This window comes from Anarrhichthys ocellatus, unplaced genomic scaffold (genome assembly GCF_004355925.1).
Source record: "Anarrhichthys ocellatus isolate YVR2014 unplaced genomic scaffold, GSC_Weel_1.0 scaffold27, whole genome shotgun sequence".
NCBI lineage: Eukaryota > Metazoa > Chordata > Actinopteri > Perciformes > Anarhichadidae > Anarrhichthys > Anarrhichthys ocellatus.
This window is the reverse complement of record NW_022280057.1, coordinates 5195517-5216802: the sequence shown is the minus strand read 5'-3', so window position 1 is coordinate 5216802 and position 21286 is coordinate 5195517. Positions and strand designations below refer to the sequence as shown.

The 21286-nt window shown below is 39.8% G+C and overlaps 3 protein-coding genes across 4 annotated transcripts in view; 2 read left to right on the top strand and 1 right to left on the bottom strand.

Annotated features, from left to right (window-relative positions):
- The first annotated feature begins 3894 nt into the window (after positions 1 to 3894).
- Positions 3895 to 10185, top strand: p2rx3a (purinergic receptor P2X, ligand-gated ion channel, 3a). Its single transcript, XM_031862840.1, has 12 exons — positions 3895 to 4028; positions 5197 to 5332; positions 5547 to 5618; positions 6175 to 6244; positions 6988 to 7090; positions 7215 to 7292; positions 7435 to 7576; positions 8768 to 8904; positions 8992 to 9085; positions 9680 to 9745; positions 9828 to 9905; positions 10057 to 10185. Exons 1-12 carry the CDS (start codon positions 3895 to 3897, stop codon positions 10183 to 10185), a joined length of 1239 nt encoding a protein of 412 aa, XP_031718700.1.
- Positions 10186 to 10545: 360 nt separating this feature from the next.
- On the bottom strand, positions 10546 to 18739 carry LOC116391863 (uncharacterized). The gene is made up of 7 exons (XM_031862836.1): positions 18570 to 18739; positions 15702 to 17092; positions 15471 to 15622; positions 14356 to 14764; positions 14078 to 14201; positions 13758 to 13969; positions 10546 to 12705 (listed from the first exon to the last, which is right to left on the bottom strand). Exons 2-7 carry the CDS (start codon positions 16581 to 16583, stop codon positions 12454 to 12456), a joined length of 2031 nt encoding a protein of 676 aa, XP_031718696.1. The 5' UTR covers positions 16584 to 17092; positions 18570 to 18739; the 3' UTR covers positions 10546 to 12453.
- rad9a (RAD9 checkpoint clamp component A) overlaps positions 18129 to 21286 on the top strand; it is a 5042-nt gene continuing 1884 nt past the window's right edge. Inside the window, exons 1-9 of one of the 2 annotated variants that reach the window (XM_031862839.1) lie at positions 18131 to 18467; positions 18577 to 18647; positions 18787 to 18860; positions 19000 to 19048; positions 19483 to 19597; positions 19779 to 19878; positions 20125 to 20231; positions 20793 to 20899; positions 21097 to 21161. In XM_031862839.1, coding sequence (XP_031718699.1) covers positions 18434 to 18467; positions 18577 to 18647; positions 18787 to 18860; positions 19000 to 19048; positions 19483 to 19597; positions 19779 to 19878; positions 20125 to 20231; positions 20793 to 20899; positions 21097 to 21161 — 722 coding nt within the window. In that variant the 5' untranslated portion in view covers positions 18131 to 18433. Of the gene's footprint in view, positions 18648 to 18786; positions 18861 to 18999; positions 19049 to 19482; positions 19598 to 19778; positions 19879 to 20124; positions 20232 to 20792; positions 20900 to 21096; positions 21162 to 21286 lie in introns of both variants that reach the window. The other variant, XM_031862837.1, reaches the window with a different exon arrangement.

The window sequence follows — 21286 nt, the reverse complement described above, 5'->3', positions numbered from 1 at the left end:
AAGTTGTCCTGCCGGCTTTTATCACTTCAATGCATGCGTGTTGGGATATATTTACATTAAGAAATAAGAGCCAAAGAATGGACTTTGAAGCTGATTATTTTAGCCAACATGGATAAGAAGTTTTGGACTTTTAAATTCCATGATGACTGCCAAACTCCACCTGCTGAGGATGTTTATGTGATATGATCAAAAGCTCCAGAGCAGTTATTAAAGTACCGTTATTAAAGTACCTTTTGGTGATTGTTTTGTTATTCGTTAATGTAAAGGACAAGAACCAACTTTGAGCCTCGTTTTTCTTATGATACCATGTAAAAACACTTCTCGTGAGTACAAGCAGATTAAAATCTTCATGTTCTTCCAAACACTGCGCAAGGACTCATTTAAACATTTATCACCACATGAAACTTATCCAGTGGAGAAAGCTCTTTCTGTAGTCTTCTCTGGACATTCCCGGAGGATTCCTATCCACTGTTGTGTTGTACATCAGGCCCATTTAACCAGGCAGGGTGGTTTGGGAGTGTGTTATCACAGGAAGTTAGATGGCGACGCGGGTGAACGTTGGAGAGACATTTCAAACGGGAGGCCAAGGCCTAAGTACACAGCGGTTTGTAAAAGGGCTGCTATATCAGGGTCGAACATAGTGGTTTTTAAGAGCCAAACACTCTGTGTGTGGTTTACTTCCAAGTGATCAGTGTTGGTTTTGATAAGATCCTCTTCCTGCTGCAGTAACACCGGCTGGATGTACTTAGAATGTCCACTCGTGTTTATTGTCAGACATTTTCTGGCAAGTCCTTTTCCACAGTCATTTGAGTAGATTTTTGTTCAAAAATGTCCCTGTGTTCCCAATGTGGGCCACATCAAATCACAATATCCCTAATTCCGGCTGCACCTTCTTTTCTAAGTCTTATTTTGAAGCATTCAAGGAAAACGAGAGTCTAAAGCCATGCCAGTGGCTCTGTGAGGGTGGGAACAGCTGTGCTTTGAGCTAAATGCTAATGCCAGCATGCTAACATGCTCACAATGACAAAGCTGACATGCTGATGTTTGCCCTGGTCACCATCTATAGTGTACTGTGTTGGCAGGTTAACATTTGCTAAACTGCAGTGAACTTAAAGTACAGATGAGTTTGATGTCGTTAGTTTCGCGTAAATTTGGTGAAAACATTTTTTTTAATGTTGACCTGATTACAGTACTCAATGAATAGTCAGGATCATTAAATTGATCCCTGAGGCGGACATTAATATATAAACTAAATTACATGACGATCCATCCAATAGTAACATAACATTTCACTCAACATGACAAATGTTAACCTCAAGGTGGCGCTAAAAGAAGACTCAGGTGATCAAAGTTATTAGGGTTCATCGTCTGGGAACCATGAATATACAAAATGTAGAGACATTTCATAGGGAAGCTTTGGTCACCAAAATCTGTAAGATTCATCCACTGGGGAACATGATTGTCTGTGCAAAGTTTCACGGCAATGCATCAAATGTAGTTATTGAGATATTATCAGTTTGGACCAAAGTGGTGCACTGACCGTCATTGCCATACCGAGAGCCACATATAAGTCAAGTAACAGTTTATGTGTGAGGTTGCGTTCAGGTGATCTTGGGGTGTTTGTGTACTGGCATGTCCTAATTGTAGCGGTCAAAGGCAGATCGAGTGTGAATGTGTTAACATAGATCCCTTCCTGTTGAATGACGATCACTTTCACGACGGTGTCCCCTTTCACGATAAACGTCCATCCGACAATCCTACACTCATGTGTGTCCACATTTACAATCTGACAAATGGCGTCTCATATTTGTAGATGGCCGTGTTTCACAGTATCATTGGCCATTACAGGAATGCAAAGACTCTAATCTTTGCGATCAGTGTTGCAGTCGCATGCAGCCTGAAAGCTTGCTCATGTGTGTTTATCCTGTCTTCGATTATGTTACCAGTAATTGACCACAAACATAATGGACCCACTTAAGAAATGACAAAGTCTTCAGGCGCATGCATTTACACACATACACACACACACACACACACACTGTCATTGCATCATTACATTATCTCCCTGATGTAAGAGCCAATAATGCTGTTGGTGCTTGTGAGTGTATTGAGAAGTGGTCGTATCATATGTCGCATTAATTGCACAGTTGTCAATAACTCAGTTTATAACTTATTACCATGCATCAAGCCTCCTATAGGAACCTGTAAGTATAGAATAGGATTTATTTGTGATGTACATGAATGAAAAAAAGGGATGTTTGATGGAGAGATGTTGAACATTTGTATTTGTCTGAGTGGTTACATTTAAAGTTATGACATTATCACAAGTTGTCACAGCTACTTTCAAGAATTCATCTCAGATGAACTGATGAAACCTGTCCAGAGGTAAAAGTAGAAACACATTTATCGTCATGTATTTGTAAAACACGGTACTTTTTTCATGAGCCAGAATAAATATGAAGATACATTTTCTCATTCTGGATGATGCAGAATTTTGTTGGCCGTTACCAATTAAAAATGTGGACATATTGATGAACTTTCTTTGTGTTTACATAAATGGACAAACGTTCTTGATAAAGATCCCTTGAATTGTGTGTTGAAGATAAGACGAAATGGTTGTGACACATATTTCAGTAATATTTAACATTTTGAATTGTTTTTAATGTTATTTAATTGTATTAATTGACATATACAGAGCTACCAATATATTTTCAATAAGCCAAGATCGGCCAATATACGGTGAATAGGCTCAGCTGATTTATCTGTCGAGCTATAATCCGAACTTCTGGTATTTCAAAAGGTTAACTGTAGAACTGATCTACCTGATTGTAGAGCTGACTAAAATAACAGGATATTCTAAAACCCAAGGAAGGGGGATCTTGCTTTAAGATATTTGGCCATTAAGCCCAAACTGTACAATGAAAAATATCATTTCACTTTGTGAAGAAAAATGTTGAAAGCTAAGGCAAATTGTTTTAAATGACTGAAAAACAACAGTTTGATCTCAGATGGAAAACCTCTCGGAGTCAAACTACTATACTTGTATCTTGTTTCAGTAACAATCTTTAGGATGCTGAGTAACATCTGACCAGAGGGAACAGATGAAAAATAACTTTTTCACAAATATTTATAGTTTTTATAGTAATGCCTTTAAAAGCTTCGCTGTTAAATAAACCAACCAAATAAACAGGCAATGCATTGCAGAAGCCATAGCCCTTATTTTCCTTTTACAGCTTTCTGCTATTAGACAGCATTAGATGTTGTGTACTTTATGGTGCTGTGAGTGAAGTGTCCATGATTTGGGGGATAGATTCCCTCTGAGTCACTCACCAACACTGAAACATGAATTAAGTGACAGTAGTGTACTTCAGATAAAAGCATCCAAGAAACGTGAAAAACCCACTGAACCGATGACAGAAATGTGTCTGGAGCAAATCAAAGTGGATATATGGGATATTGATTAGTGTCCCTGAATAATTGTGTGCGTGCGCTTGCATCTCTGGCTTATTGTGAGAGAAAGAGGCGTGGGAGATGGGGATTTGTGGTGAAGAAAGAAAGAGGGAGGGACAGTAGAACACTTTCACATTTTCCTCTCGCTCATTTGAGTAAAGGAAGGGGAGGTCCAGTTTGAGTTATAAAGCAGTGAAACACAGAGGAGAGAGACAGTGAGCTCCAACCATCAAATATGCAATGAAGCAGATGTACACAGGCTGCACCAAGTGAGTGAAAGACAGGACCAGAGATTGTTTCTCTCAGTAGAATCAGGAGTGAGCTACAGTTTTACCACCTCACTTCTCTGAAGGCCACCTGTTGAGGCTGGACAGGTGTTAAAGTCAGACTCAGGAGGACCCGTCCTCTCGTCTGTCGCTCTCTGACTTGCACTGACAAGCAGCCATGGGCTCCATGGTGTGGGGCTTCGTCACTGACTTCTTCACCTATGAGACCACCAAGTCTGTGGTGGTCAAGAGCTGGACTGTGGGCATCATCAACCGGATTGTACAGCTGCTCATCATTTCATATTTTGTCGGGTCAGTGATGTGTTGTTGTTTTTTTGCATGCGTAGTAATTAATTGTGGTTTTGTATTATCTGTCCTTTTTTTCCTTTGTAAAATGATCTTGTCTTGGTATAGCCTCACCCCAATTACAAAAATACTTTTTTTAATCTAGCCATGCAGATGTTTGTTTTGTTTTTTTTGTGGCTACATTTTTGAGATTTCCTCCTTTAAACAGTTTTCCTTGCGACTACTTTCAGAAGAAATAATTCCTGTGAAAATGTTTACAGTTTCCAAATGACTAGACACCACTAGCTAGTGTTAAAATATGTAAATATTTCCCTTTCATTTTACACTCAAACATCCCCTCTAGGAAAGTGTCAAACAGCAGAACAGCGGTGAAAGAAGCAATTAAATGTTTTACTTTGGTAAGAGTAGCAATACCACAATATAAAAATAATCCATTACAAGTGAAAGTGTTGTCAGCTAAATGCAATTGAAGTATACAAAGTAAAAAGTAAATTATTTGAGGATTATTGCTGATGCATGAAACATGCATGAACAAGAAGGCAGCTTTTGATAGTTGCATCTGGTGGAGAGGGAGAACACTTTAACTCATTTATATACATTTGGATAGTTTCCTCTCAATAGTTTAGTAATTAGTAACTAGTAATTGTAGTGTAGTAAAAAGTATATTTCCTTATAAAATGTAGAAGTGTAGAAGTATCATAAAAGTAAATAATAAATACCCCAAAATTGTGTAGAAAAGTACAGAACCTGAGTAAATGTACTAAGTTACTTAAGTGCTACAAAATCTGTGATAAAAACTGCCAATTTTTTTAAATTAATTGGTAGTTTTCTATCTTTAACTGTGTAGTACTGGGGTGATCGGATTTACTTTTAGCCCCAGTTGGTGCCTCTCATGTATTCTCACTACATTCGAGAGTTAAGCAATTTAAAAAAAGATAAATAAAAATTGTGATCTGTAGGGTTGTTAAACGACACTTACTTCGGCCGGAAAATGACCAAATGGTCATTAAGCATAACAAAATTAAATACATTTTCAGTAAATGAAAACCACTTTTTTACTAAAACTAATTTTTTGATATGGAAGACTGTTAATTGTGTCCAGAAACGAGACTTCATGTTCTCTACTTCTTCTAACTGAACTCTTGACCTGCTGTTAATCTTTTTTCTCCTGCAGCTGGGTCTTCATCCACGAGAAATCTTATCAGTCGAAAGACACCGGCATCGAGTCCTCTGTGATGACCAAAGTAAAAGGCTTCGGAATCCACAGCAACCAAGTGATGGATGTGGCCGACTACGTCTTCCCCCAACAGGTGTGTGACGCCCACACTGGACTGAAAGGTTTGGTGGTGGTTTGAGGCGCATGTGAAGAATCTGAGAGTTGATAATGTCATTTTTTGATATCTGTTTTATGATGAACTGTCTGTCTGTGAGTGTACGGATTGATAAATCTTTCCATATGTGGCACATTTTGACCATCGTATTTCATAGAAATACTGAATATATTCGTGTTCTGCTGTGTTTCAGGGCACAGGTATCTTCTGCATCATGACCAAAGTCATCATCACAGAAAATCAGTTTCAAAGCACTTGTCCAGAGGTGAGGACACATTTAAATCATTCAGTTTCACTGCATTGTAAAGCGCTCGTGCAGTCAGAGCCCTGCATGATAATGAATGGCTTGCAGACTCGGAAACATCTTTTAAATCACTTCTTAAAACCTTTTCTTCAAAGTCCTTTACAAGTGTTTACCCTCATTTTTAATTTGTCCAGTTCATGTTTTAACCGTTATGCTTGTTTATATTTTTCCTCTGTATTTATTGTTTTGACTTCAGTCATAACTCAAATTCAACCATTTATTTCAATTTAAGATTGACATTACGTCAAACTGAAACCTTGACAGTCACCTGACTGACAGGACAGGTGTTTCAAATCAGAGCAATTATTTAAAGTGGGTTCTTAGAAAGGCCAATTCAAGGAACGCAGTGCAACAAAAACACGGTCACATATGTTCTAGCGTACTTGCTTACTTCATCATTGTTACATTTGTTCTATTATAATGTTTAACAATCATTTTGTGAAAGGGGGGAATCTAAATAAGGGTTGAGTGTATGTATGATATCACGCTTTACGTTTCTATTGTGTGTGTGTTTCAGGTGGAAGAGAAGTTTAATTGTATCACAGATGACGACTGCGAGGAGCATAAAGACAGCATCCTTTCCAACGGTGAGTCTAAACTTTCATGTCATTATCAAGGATTTTAAACGGTACCTTAGCTATTTTTTAAACCTATTTCCCCATGTTTTTGTGTCTAAGTGAATAATGAGGACAATCATTTTTGTAGTTGGTCCAGTATTGAGCGAGAACGCTGCAGCCGGCAGCCGCTAACCAGAGAGGCAAACTATTTTCAAGTACACTCAATATCCTGCTCTTCCAAACACAAAAACAATGCAGAGGCTCAATCAGTTCAACATGCAATAAATCCCAGAATACCCTTAGAATTTTGATCTGGCTGACAGACCTCCTTTAAAGTTTATACGTGTAGAGATCATAGTATAATAGCATGTTTGAAATTATTCTGCTGATGTGGGATTTTGTTTATAAAATAATGAGACAATCCCAGAGAATTTTTAGGTAATTTTAAAATCCTATACATTAAATATAAGGCCAGGTGTTTACATGGCGTTTTGGTTTCGTTCAGTTTAATGTTGTTAGATTGTCTGCTAAATGTTATGGATTATTGTTAATTCTGATGACCAACACAAGTTAGTTTGGCCAAACTGAGATGGTGAAGGTTGGGTGTCAGTCAGGTAAAAAAGTGACGTAAAAGCAGGGATCAAAGGAAGTAAGCACACTCTGCAAGGGATTCACAAAAGACTCATAACTCTTATGGCTGCCTCTGTATTAACCAATCAACCAGATCGTCTCTCTTTAACTGACATTCCTGCTCTTTCTGTCTCACCTACCAGGGAAGATAACAGGTGTTTGCCTTAACGTTACCTCCACCAATGCCACTACGGGTCATTGCCAGATTGAAGGATGGTGTCCAGCCGAGGATGACAAAGTTCAGATGTAAGATATATAAACACACACACACACACACACACACAGATATGTTTGTGCACAAGACAACACGTCCTCATTGAAAGACTTGGTTGTCATCCTCACACGTCCTTCTCTGTCAACATCCTGCCAGCGATCCGATGTTGGATGTGAACAACTTCACCATCTTCATCAAAAACAGTGTTCGCTTTCCACTGTTCAATGTCACCAGGTCAGTCACACACAGACACACACATTCTCAAATTTAAGCAACTGAAACAACTGTGTAGAAAATATGTAATAATCACACATAACCTGGTACATGCTCCTTTAAGATCATTTCTTATCATAAACATGAAATCTTTTTCTCTCAGAGGGAACATTCGCTCCTCAATGACGAAAAAAAAAATGAGGTCATGTCATTACCATCCGGAGATGAACCCCTACTGCCCCATCTTTCGTGTGAGCGACGTGCTGAGCTACACTAAGCAGGACCTTTTTAACCTGACAAACAAGGTCTTATCCGTACTCTATCTCCTCCTTCCTTCTTATTTTTTTCTCAATATTTCTATAACATTTCATCCTCAAGGCTAAAATGTTGCAACTGTGCTAGAAACTACACACAGAGACACAGTTTTGCTTCAGTCCCAGGGCAACAAATACCGATGCTTTGTCACGTCCCTCAGCATCTGATACCAACGCACAGGGCACCTTTTAGCATCTATGTGAGATGAACCGGGCTTTTAAGTAACTACAATGTAAACCTATGAGCTTCATTATTAGACGCTCAGAGAAAATGCTCCGGGAGTGTGAAGGACGCTTTTCTTAAACCTAAGTAGACCTAAGTCAATTGTTTTAAACCTAAACAAGTGTTTTTGTTTGAATTCATATTGTTAACCACATGTTTACTGCGACCGCTTGCTGGGCTACCCAGTGGTCATAAAGGAAAAACTAAATTTTATTAAATTGTCACAAGAGTTTCATTTCATCATACACATGAGAACATAAACAAAGAGCCCTCCCTCACCATCACTAACCCATCACAAAAAATGAGGGCAAATTCAACTAATTCCGATGGAATCACTGCAAGTAGTCGTTGCAAATTTGTGCCGTGCAAGTCGTCTTGACAGTGTTGACCTTTGAAGGGACAGAGAATAGCTTATTAGCTGTGTTGCAACATTTACTTTTGTTAAAGCTCCTTTTGTTGGAGTGTACAATGCTCTACAAAAGAGCTGTCAGATAAGAGACAGTATTCAATTGTACAAATACATCTTGTCCCTTTGGCGACGGAGCTAAGCTAACAAGCTAATGTGTTTGCTAACAGTCTGTTAGTTTGTTAGCTTAGAGAGCTTTATTTTCCCTCTTCAGTATCTTTTTAATGAACAAAATGGTGTAGCTACAATGGTGCACAAAATTACAAGGAGTACACAGAACAGCAGTGAGAAAATTGAGAGAATCTCTGAGGTTTTGTGACAGTTTACGAAGTAGCCATGCGATTATTCACTACGTCACAGAGCTTCCAGAAAGAAATGGTTTGCAAAGACGCACTAATTGTTTTCACTATGCTTCTTTCTGGTGTGACGTAACCCTAATTATTACAAACCAGCGGTTGAGCAAATAAAAAACAGGCTAAATTCTGAACATTAGGTTACTCTATTACTTGGAGCCTCAATGTGCGTCTGTCTTTTCCTCATCCTTCTCTTTCAGGGTGGAGAAATAGGAATAAATATTGAGTGGAAATGTAACTTGGACCTGAACATTGAGAATTGTCTACCCAAGTACTCATTCACGCGACTGGACGCGCCGTTTGCCAAGACTGACATCTCCAGTGGCTACAACTTCAGGTAGTGAGGCTGATTTTTCCTCTTCATCTCTTTATTCCTTTTCATTCCTTTGGTCACTTTTTTTTTTTTCCTTCTCCTTGAATACAGATTTGCCAAATATTACAAGACAGAGAATGGGACAGAATTTCGGACACTTCACAAAGCATATGCCATCCGCTTTGATGTTATGGTCACTGGCAATGTGAGTTGTGTTGCAATGTCATGCGTCCGGGGTCGCAGAGGTACTAGTAACCGGATTGTTCAGGTCCTATGCCCTGACCAATGGTTAATGCCTAACCTTAACCAATCGTCTCTGCAGTAGGATTCATAATAGCGCTGTATTTTTAGAATTTGGTTTTGTTAGGAATAAATCTAAATGTAACGTGCTATTAGTGAGCTTTAGAGGCTAACTGTCCCCCCGTTTCCAGTCAGCCTGAGCTAAACTAAGCGGTTGCTGGCGGTAGCTTAATCTTCATCCTATAAATGTGAGAGTGTTCTTGATCTTCTCATCTAACTCTCAACAGGACAGCAAAAAAGTATAATATTTCTCAAATTGTCAAACTATTCCTTTAACATCTCCATTCATGACTGTAAAGTACACCAAAAACATCATCTTTAAGAACCTATCATTTTTCAACGAGCAAGTTGTGCGGAACACTGTTTTAAAAAGTGAAATACAGGTATCATTTAATTCAAATGTATTAAATAGTATAGAGTATTATATATTCTGGAGAGAACACATCTGTTGGGGGCTGTTTGTACATTACGTCACCTAAACTGACTCCATCTCTTCCAGGCAGGAAAGTTTGACACAGTTCCAACACTGATCAACTTGGTAGCTGCCTTCACCTCTGTTGGACTGGTAGGAAGATCTGACCAGGCTTAGGACTGTGTTTATTTTGTTGCTGTAAGCTTTGATAACACTTTTTTATCTGTGTCGGCAGGGTACGGTTCTCTGTGACATTATCCTACTAAACTTCTTGAAAGGGGCAGCCCAGTACAAAGCCAAGAAGTTTGAAGAGGTAATTAATGTTTTTATATTTATACATTTGCATGTTTTTTGACTATCAATATGTATAGACACTAACTGCAGAGTGAGCTTCACCAAAGCATTGAGTCCAGGTGAGCTTCCTGTAGGAGCTTCATCACAGACCTTTTTTTTTTTCCATCCAGGTGTCGGAGGCTCAGATAGAAGCATCCCTTAGTCAGAGCCCAGGCAGCCAGCTGTCACTCAAACCAGGTATCAAAAGCTCCTATGACTCTGGAGCCATTTCCCTCGATACCTCTGAGCAACCTATCTGACTGGCAACAACAATCTGAAGAAATGGACTTTCCTCTCTCTTTCTCTTTCCCTTTCTGTCTGAATGAGATTTGAGATTTGTTTTGCCTTTTCTGGTTGTTGGGATCTTGCAGTCAGTTTTAGTTTGGCAAGCTTGTGGAATTGGGTAAAAAAGTTCCTGCGAGTTTCGAAAACAAGAGGTGGAAGTCAGAAGAAAAGAATAATGGCCTTTAGCTGATAACAATAACTGGAGCCTCCTGGTTAGCAACAAGCAAGCAAAATTCCCCTGAGAAGATTTAAGATGGAACTCAAAGAATGGCCTACTCTTCACCATTCAGATAAAGCTTAGTTAAAAGTACAACAATTAAACTTGGAGGGCAACATACAGTAGTAAACATGTTATTTTATTGTCAGAGTTTCATTTTACAGCTACAATGAACTGCAACCTCATGTTTGTCAGCCAAACATATTAGAGCTGAACAAATCCCCTTCTCGTTTCCTGTTAGCTTTGCTCGAACGAGCCAGAATTAAAAAAACATGTTCAATATAAAAAAAAAACAGTGCTGAGAATAAATTATTTGCGTAACATTTTGGAGAATTTCTCTTTTATGTCATGTTCACACCCTCACCACCCTTCTTTTCTGTCCTGCACAAATAAAAGCACTAAAGAGTCTCCAAATGGTGTAAAGACATGGTAAATAATGGTGTGTGTGTGTGTGTGTGTGTGTGTGTGTGTTATGAGAGGGTCTGCAGAGGGATAAATGTGTGTGTGGTTTGAGGTTTACAAATGGTCCATTATTAGTCCACTTCTTTGCGATGACATGCAGTAGATGTTACTGTACTGACTAATGGACAAATCTTTCTCCTTTCTTTCAATCCAAAATGGCATTTTCATTCTTTGTTCCTCTATTTATTTCTCTGGTTTAGGTGATTGTCAGTATTTCTTGCTCTTTGCGTCACATACTGTATTTTTAGTAACCCCCCCCCCCACCCGCCCATTGCTCCACTATAAACGGTGACCAGAGCACTAATAGATCAGCTAAAGAGCCTCTTAATGGCTCTGACAGTGATTTACGGGAGAAGATAGCTGTGAGGGGAGGCCGCAGAGGAATGGATAGCAGTTAGCCACAAAGTTTAATGTACTAATTTAATCACACAAATCAATATAATGGAAATGACAGAATATGATACACATCACTATAAAGTACTCTATGAATGTTTCCTCTGGTCAATCTTTCAAGCAAAGCTGCAGCTCGTCTGTGCTCAGACTGAACAAATTGTCTTCAGACTATTATAACAGCAAGAGGAGATAAGAAGAAGAAGAATAGATAAATGTGGCTGGAGGATGTTTTCTTTTTGAATATGTTCTCTAGTTTTTCATGTTGAGGGGACAATGTCGACAAACACACACACAGTTCCCAGCACCCATTTCCAGGATAACAATCCGTACAGTAAATATGAACTACAGCTTAGCACAAAGACTGAGGGTGAGGTTTTACAGGGTTTATGTACCAGACTAGCAGCCAGCAGGGATCTGGGTTAAACATACAATCTCATGCAAACATGAGAGTGGTATCAATCTTCTCATCTGGCTCACACAAAGAAAGCAAATAAATATCTCCCAAATATCAAACTATTTCTTCAATATTTGTCTTATAGCTTCTCTGTCTCCCATGTTGCAACACTCAAATGGAAGCATCACTGTAGCTACAGTTTAAAAACGTAAACAGAGGCTGATAATATTGTCAGGGTGTACTATCCTATAAGTGATGACTGCCAGCAAATGGCTTCAAAATAAGGTTTCAGCACTTCAAGAGCTGAGCAGAGAGCAGCAGACGACCAGAAACCACCAACAGTCTGCAGCCACTGCTTCAGCTCAAATTAGTTTTCCTCCTCTGGGATTAATTTCCCAGGATGGCCGGACAGGGAGCCATTACCGAGAGACAGTCTGCTGCTGGCCAGTGTGACATTGAAGGAGGGGGGGAGGAGCACAGCATTTCTGATAAAAGCTTTACTCCAGTAACCAAATCGACTCAACTTTTATTATGCTTATATTATCCATATTGAGATTATGTAATACATAATCCAGTCTAGATAGACAGACAGAAAGAAGAGCATGGATAAAAAAACAGCTTAGGGGAAACAATTCTGGCTCTATTGCAAAGGTTTGAAATACTCTCAACACTTGATCAATTATCATTTTGAGCTGTGGTGATCTGGAGACGGATGAGGAGCATTAAGAAACGTTAAGTGTCCAGAAAGAACCAAAAGAAGTTGCAGTCTTGCAGTCTCTATCTGTGCTTCCTCCTTGTGTTCCTCCTCTTCAGAGCCCGTATCCAGGCAGGGAGAGCAGACCGGCGTGCTGCTGCTGCTGCTGCCACCTCCTCTATCGCTGCCTGCTCCTCCTCACACTGCTCTGCCACAGAGTCCTCCTCTTCTTCCGAATCCTCCTGCGAGTCTGTAGCATACGACTCTAGCTCTGGGGGCGCTATTGCAACCACCTCCTCTGAAAAACGAACCCGCCGGTTCTCCTCAACTCGCCTCTGATCCAGAGTAGGATGAAAGGAATGAGAGAAAGGGAAAGATGAACAGAGCATGGCAAAGTAGTTGATAAAATGTCATGTTTACTTTTATCATTCTAAAGTCATATACTGTATTTGGTCTATGTAATATTGATCACATTATATTTCAGAACCTAAAAAGTATTTTTAATTTTATTCAGCTGAGCATAAACTGCCAAAATGTAAATTCCACATGTGTGAAGTTTCTAATTTAGAAAAAGAATAATTAATTAGTACTTACATGGGATTAAATTAAGCATTTCTGTCAGTGACATTCATATTTTTCCTTATAGTTAGTATCAAATTACATAGAAATGATTACAAAATGATTCTGAAACTATACTGAGATGAAAATTAAAGTTTTGCAAATAATTACAAAATAGACATTTTAATCTGAGAATACATGATATTGTGCAGACAAAACTATCAACATGTCTATGACCTCATCTGTTTTTCCATGAGTTTCCCTTTTCCATTGTGTGTAAAAAAAGCTACTTTTAAAATAATCTTAATTTTCAGACAAAACCTTTGAGATCTACAGTTCCTCAACTTCATCTAGCTGCAACATGTGATCGAAAATTCCATTGTGCTGAGTACTTTTCGACTGTGACTTCTCTTAAGTGCTTTATTCAATGTTTGACAAGACAATATGGGATGTCTGCTATAGCTTCCTTCAAACCAGAACTTAGAGGTAGTAAACCATTAGGATCAGTCGTAAAATGTTTAGTGCAGCAACTGTTTAGTTGCATGTTTAGGTTAGAAGCAGATGTCTTAGTGGGGACAGTATTATAGGACTCACTCTGTACTGTTAAATAGTTTTTTATACTATACATATGTATACTACAGTACAGTACTAGTATGCTAATCTGTAGTATACTGTGTTTTTGTCGTTAGAATACAAGAAAACAACATGCTTTACTTGTATACACACACTGCACACCCAAACCTGCTTAGAATTAGCATATCAAATGTATCTTTACATTTTATACCACCAGGAAGCAGTGTGAAAAAAAATTCACTTTTTGTCAACTTACCCTTTTCGTCACAGTTTCCATTGAGGACTGTGAATCCTGGGATTTGGAGTGTTTGAGGACACCCCGGGGTGCAGGAGCAAAAGGGGTGAAACGAGAGAGAGATGGAGGAGGAGAGTTTAGGATGTATAAAGGCCTGAGGTTAATACGCTGTGACTCTCCTGTCTCCTCCATCACGTGGTTGCTTGTTAGGCTCATTGAAGACATGAACCCCTCTGTGAGACGAGAGACAAGAGAAATGAGTTTTCAGCTACAACTGTGACATAACCTTTGTAAACTCTCTTGCCTGAAACATGTGATTAGGCAGAGTATTAAGTTCTGACCTCTGTCTGCCTCTTCTCCATCACTTATTCTCTCCATGTGAAGCATCTCGTCTCTATGATGCTGTCTCTTCCTGTTGAGGGAGATTCTGCTCCTCAGCGCTGAGTTTTCCAGAATAAATTTAGGCTGCAAAAAAAATAAAAAAATAACATGGTGACCAACTCATGAGTGAAAAGACAATTCATTAGAATTTAGGAAATGTGCTTATAGGTGTCTTCAATGTGAAATCATAATGATATCTGTTGAAATAGTATATTATGTATTACAATTTAGATCTAACCTCTACAAACCAAGGAGGTCTACGGGTGTGTCCATGCTCCATTGGTTCTGATGGATGGGCCTTACTGTGAACGTCGCGTACTGCAGCTTGTTTTCCTTCTGAAACGTCCATGCTGACAGGTTGGAAAGCATCAGGCGATATTTGTGCCCTGCTGAAATCTAAATCTGGGGATGCCTCAGTTCCCTTGAAGCCCCACTGGTTCTTCACACCTCCTTGTTGGTTCAAAATCAGAGATGATTGACCACTATCATGAGGATTTGGTGGGAATTTGAGTTCTGACGGTCTCTGATTGGCCGAGGCGGCTGATTGGTTGGGGTTTAGGAACCTGGCCCACTCTTGACCCATGACGATCTCCTCCAGCAAGCTGAAGGAGCCCAGGCCACACTCAAAGTCGCTGGTTGATCTGGAACTAGAGAAGAGATTTTGTAAAGTCAGTGCAGCACATTAAATGACCTCTGCCTCAAAATCAGGAATAACATTCAAGTCAATCTTTATCAATTTGAATCAATCCCACAAACGCCACGTCATGTATCTCATGTTTGAGTGACCTTTGCTATAAACTACAGTGCCCAGCTGTTTTAGGAAATTACTGAGCCATTTTTAAAGTGTAATATTTGCAGCCAAAGCCTGAGATAGCTAGTTTATTCCTCTGTGCCATAGAGCTCCATTATTGTTATTGGTTTTTTATCTTTTAATGGGATTCTTTGACTACCTTCATCATCAAGAATCATCTTTAAGGGCGATGGAGGATCTCTGTGTGTATGTAAGCATGTATCTGTTTCATGCTGTTTCCCTTTATGGTATGATGTGCAGTTGTGAAAATTCCATGAGACTTATTGCACCATGAAAGTGTGACTAAAGATGGCTGATGACAGATGCTGACAGGGACACGGGCGTGTTTGACACCTCACATCACAAGAATCAGCCCAAACTAATGTTACAGCTATGCTTGGAAACGTCTTGAAAATACTTAACATATCTTACTGATGTCGCTAAGGCTGAGAGACAAATCAACAAGGCCTGACAGTGAGAACTTTTAGCCTGTGTCTGCTGACTTCAGGACTGGTTTGAGTGTCTTCTTTTACATTTTCAAGGACAATTTGTTGGTAGATTACCTCAAAAATACTTCATCAGTGCCGTCTTCTGTGTGTGTAGGAGGAGCGTTACTGGGATCACTGCTGTCGAGTGAAGGAAGGGTCCCTTCTTCCACCTTATTCGATGTGTTGATGACATTTTCCGCTGTCAACAGCTGGTTTTGATGTGAAATCTATGAAATAAAAAAGTTGCAGTTTTACTCTTCAGTTCATATTTATTATATTTTGACAAAGAAACTAAAATCTACTCACTTCAGGTCTTTGATCGCTCTTCTGGTCTGCTGTTCCTCCTTTTTTTCCTTTATTGCCAAAACTCCCCGGCCTGTCCCTCCATCTCTCCTTGATCTTCTGAGTCCATCTCCTCGTTTTATTCTCAGACGATAGCTGTTTTCTTCTTGAGCCGCTGTCCGTCGCAACAATCTGCATGTCCTTATTTTTGGCCAAAGCTCCAAATCCTCCGTTTCCCATATACAATGCTTCATTCTCTTGAATTTGTGTGCCAATATGTGCATCGTTGGGCTTTAAGGCCCACATGTAGACTTTGGATGTAAAACTCTGGTCCTGGTCCTGATTCTGTCCCGTGCTTGTGACACCATCATTATTGCTCGGGATGTGCCTTGACATTGCAGAACCGCCAGAACTCCCCCTCGCCCCATCAGTCCTCTCAAAGGAAGTGATATCAGCATCCTTAAGTGATTCAGCAGGAAACAGCTGCCCTGTTCCTGTTGGGGTGATACCAGGCTGAGTCGCCTGTCCCAACACCCTTTCCTCACCCGTGTCAGCATCAATGTTGTCTTTCTGGGAGGGGGAGGAAATAAGACCCCTGTCCACTTCACAGCTATGGCCTGGTAGTTGTATTTCCCCACGTCTCAGGCCAAAGTTACTTTTCGCAGCAGAGATCCCAAACAGTTTTGATGGGATACCATTTTTACCGAGCTCAAAGCCATTTACAGGACTGCTGTTTACTTTCTGGAGGTTGGAGGCTCCTCTTTCTCCACCTTGCCCCCAAGCAGCTGTGGTGGGTACAGGTGTGTGCAGGTATGCCTGGGCCTCTTTTCCCGGCTGGAGCTTCAGTCTCTGCAGCATGGACTGCAGCATCGCCTGATTGTCTTTTGGATCATGTGACTGAGACATCTAGGAACAGAACTGCTGTGTATCAAGTCAACAATGAGTGTCAACACAACAATATAGTCAATAAAGTAATTCTTCTCATGGATTCATGTCAGACCTTAACACTCCTGTGATGGTGGTTTCCCTCTGTTTTCATATTCCAATCTTTTTCCATTATCTTCTTGAGAGTTTCTCAACGTAAATATAACATGTCCAGGTCCATCTCCTACGGTTTAAATTCCTCAGCTAGAATAGTAATTCTTCTCATGGATGTTTCGCTTTCATACTGGCTCCAATCCTCCATAATCCACAAAGCTTTCAGCAGCAGTCTGTCTCTTTTTGTGTTGTTTTGGCGCAAAGCTTAACCAAACACAAAACTGTCCCCGACTTTAGTCCTCTCATGTAATTTCTCTTTCACCAAACGTCCGTAGTTTCAGGACGCAAATGTTGTTTTAGTCACACCTCTTCAGCAACAGCCATTTATATCAATGGTGATGGGAGGAGAGACGGTGCGTGGCAGCGTTCCTCAGACTCTAAAGCAGGCCAGCGAGAAAGACCAGTAAGGTGAGATAATTTTGCACTGACAGTGACACACAGTCTCTCTCTCTCTCTCTCTCTCTCTCTCTCTCTCTCTCTCTCTCTCTATTTGCCCTTCCTTCCTTCCCATTTCTCTCCCTGGCTCCCTCAAACATGTGCACACACCCTCTTTCTTCCTACCATGACCCTTGAGTTGTAATTACAGGGCATTTTTAGTGAGGAGCTGTTATTTGTGTCTTCAGAATAAAAGAAATAAGAAAATGCCCCCATGACCTTTTCAATAACCCTTTTTACACAAACCTTGCAAACTCTAAAAAAAATGAAAAACAGGTCTTTACTGTTATTTAAGAATAGAATATGACTCTAGTAGAATCCTATATGACACTACAGGAGACTGGAGAGTTGAAAAAAGTTTTTAAAGCGTGATTCAATCAGTAAGATGTCCCATGAACTAGTAAGTTAAAAAAAGTAAAAGTACTCATGCATAATGTCCTCTATCAGATTGTTATATTATTGTATATTAATATTATATTACTGGATTATAAACACTGTTTAATTCATGTGGAAGCAGTATTTTAATGTTCCTGATGGAGGTGTAGCCAATTTAAAGTATAAAAATTCATTGTATATTTTTTTAATGATCATATGTTTAGTATTTAAAATATGCACAGTAACTTGTACGGCTGTCAGATAAATGAAATGGAGGAGAAAGTAGCTTACAGTATCTGCCTCTGAAAGACAGAGGAGTACAAGTATGAAGTGGCATAAGAAAAAATACTGTACACACACAAGTCAAGGATACACTTACAATTAGATAGCCTACTTTCCAGCACATAAAGTACTTTAATAGCAAAATTTCATCAAATCATTCACAGTGATTGCATTTATTTAGACAATAATCCCATATCAAATGCTTTCATACAGTCATGTATTTAGAACGAAGCGGATTGTAAATATCAACCCACATATAACCGAAAAACATGCAGCTTTAAAAATGTCAATTTAGAAACACACTGCGCATGCGCTTGTCCCAACCACGCCTCTTTGACTTTCAGCCTCTCTGATTGGTCATCAGTGAGGAAGCGGGTAATGGCGGCGTAAACAACGCAAAGATCGGTGCAAAATGCTGCTTAGTCGAACCGCTGTTGAAAATAAAACGTAAGAGTTGAGCTATAACTAAACGGAATATGTTTTCGGTACCAGGAGGATTCTTGCTATTAAAACCCCACTGATTCAGTTCTTGGAGGTGTTTAACCGCTAGTTCCGACTAACTTTTAGCTAACTTAAAAGAAAGTAGTAACTGTTACGTTATCTAACGCTAACGTTAGTTTACTGAGATGGACTGCGTCGTGACGGGAGGAAACGTGAAAGGTAGAAACATTTCCTGCCTTTTCAAACCTGTCTTTAACTACACAATAAGTACACAATAACAGTGAGCTATTAATGATGTTGTACATGTGTGTGTGTATGTACCGTCCAGTGCTGGCCAAAGCCATCCATTCTCTGTCCAGGATCGGTGATGAGCTCTACGTGGAGCCTCAGGAAGATGGGGTGAGCTGCTCTGATACTGTCATGTACACCGACACTTCCTCCTGCCATGCATATAGTCTTGTTGCTTCCTGTTGGTGCAAACATTGCGTCAATAAATGGTGCTGATTAGCGTTTTTTTCTCTCTCTCTCTGTCTTGTAGCTGGCCCTGCGGTCTGTGAACTCCTCTCGGTCGGCATATGCTTGTTTCCTGTTCGCACCACTGTTCTTCAGCAGGTGCAGACTGTGTGCCTGTGTATAAATGGCACTGTGATGTGTGTGTGTCAGAGAGAGAGTGAGTCACTGAACATCACATTAGTGTGTGTCATTTATAATAGTAGCTTTACTCCAACTTCCCCTCCCATTTTTTGTGCAGGTACACCCTCCCCAGTGGGCACACCTTCCGCTGCAAGATTGCAATAAAGGTGTGGTGAGAGAAAGAGATGAGCTATGGATCTTTAATAAAGTTATTTATACAGTTTATGTGTCGCATACAATACATTGACATGGACTGTAATCGTCAATCTTATCTGTACTCAATTTAAATGGCTCTTTCCTGATGTGTCGCTACTATGGTACAACCTTGTTAACTTTCTGCAAAATTTTGCGTGACCGCAGTGCTTCCTTTTGTAACAGTTGTACATGGCATGTGTCACCAAGCAGTTGTATTGTCACACGTAAGGAATGCTGTGCAAGTGTAAAAAAGGTGCATACATGTCCAAAATCTCCTTAAATGTGGATGTCATGTCAGCTTCAGTGTTATTGTGTTATTACCAGAATAATTCAGTGCAAATTCACAAAGTCCTGGTCTTTTATATTGATTTCTCCCCCTTCGTATGTTCCTCTATGTGTGAGTCAGAGTGTGCAGGCCGTATTCAGATCTGTAGCGACTCTGGAGAAGACGGTGGAAAAGTGTCACATCGAGCTGGACGAGCAGAAAAACCGCCTCACCTTCACCCTGCACTGCAAACACGGTACGTGTGCTTCACTTCCTGCTCAGACGATTCACGGTGCTTAACGTGGATGATTTCAAAAAGGATTACACCTCATTTATACCGATGCATATTTGAGTCATTTAAGCAGGTCATTCACGTCATGCATTGTGTTCTACGTGCTTGTGTACTCAAAGCGTTCGTGTTGGTATTCTCTCTGCAGGCCTCATGAAGACACATAACCTGTCTTTCCAGGACAGTGAAAGCTTACAGGCCGTGTTCGATAAAGACAGCTATGCCAATGTATTCAGATCACATCCCAGGTGTGTGAAACCTTTCTACATTTTTCTTACAAAGATAATAGAGATCTGATCTTTCCTTCTCTTGCTGACTTGAACTCTTTGTTGTTTGCCGATTGTTTTGTTGATGTTTGAGAACTGTGGGATTTGGAAGCTGATACAGACACTCTTAGACTACAGTTGGTTGGTTAAGTTAATAAATATTATTTCCAAATATTGGAAATGTCGTTCGTCACTCGCATCTCACTTCTTGTCTTCCCTTGATCTCAGGCTGCTGGTGGACACAGTCGTTCACTTCCCTCCGTCTCTGGAAGAAGTGACGGTGTCAGTGAGCGGTGACCGGATGTGGGTCAGGAACCACGTGGAGGAAGAAGCAGGTGACTCTAGTTTTATATTTATACAAATCGTACTAACCATACATCGGATATTCAAGTAATTTAGAATAAAGAAGATCAAAATTCAGGTGTTTTTTTTATTCATATGTTTCAAATGGTGTGTTGAATCAATACAGCAGTTAAACAGGAATTTAAAAACTTTCCACAATAAAAGAAAATAGAAAAGAAAAATCAACATATCTTGATTGCATTTAATTAGTTAATTGCTAATCCCACAGCTCTAAAGAGTTGTTTTATTTTTAACAGAGCTTTGGATTACAAAAAAATATACTAAATGATATAAATTATTATGTTAATGAGATGGAGAAATAATGCAAAAAGAGGGAAAAGGATGTATTTGAAGCCAGTGGTGCCCTTGTGTGGTAGAAAGACAGAACAGCAGAATTGCACTGTGTAGTCTTCTCTACTCTGCTTGTTAACAGCAATTTAATACAAAATAATATAAGAATATTTATTAGTTTATTAACAATGTGTTTCTGCTTTCGTCCTCCATTCCCTCTGACGCTGCTTTCTGCTTCTCTCGCTCCCCTGTCTCCCTCTCAGACCGGGCTAAGGCCATGCTGACAGAGCTGTGTCTGGCTTCAGACGAGTTTGACCATTTTGCTGTCCAAGCTCACAACAGCGTCACATTTTGTCTGAAGGAGTTACGGGTGAGACAAAGGGAGGGGCGATGGAGCAACAGAAGAGAAGGATTAGTCTGGAAGGCGAAAATTTACTAGAAGGAGAGAAGTCCAGTGAGGGAAATGACACTGAGGGCAGTCAGTTAAAAATATACTGTGGTTGATCATTTAAAAACAAAAAAGAAAGTATGTTGAATTGATGAACGTTTTTGTCTTCTCTCCTCCAGGGTTTGTTAGTGTTTGCAGAGTCTACTGGTCTCCCTATTTCTATGTACTTTGATGAACCGGGCAGGTAAACATGCTCTCACAGATACATGCTAGTTAATCACTAAGCTAGTTAATTGTGTAACTTTGATGTACTGACGTTAACTGTGTGTGTGTGTGTGTGTGTGTGTGTGTGTGTGTGTGTGTGTGTGT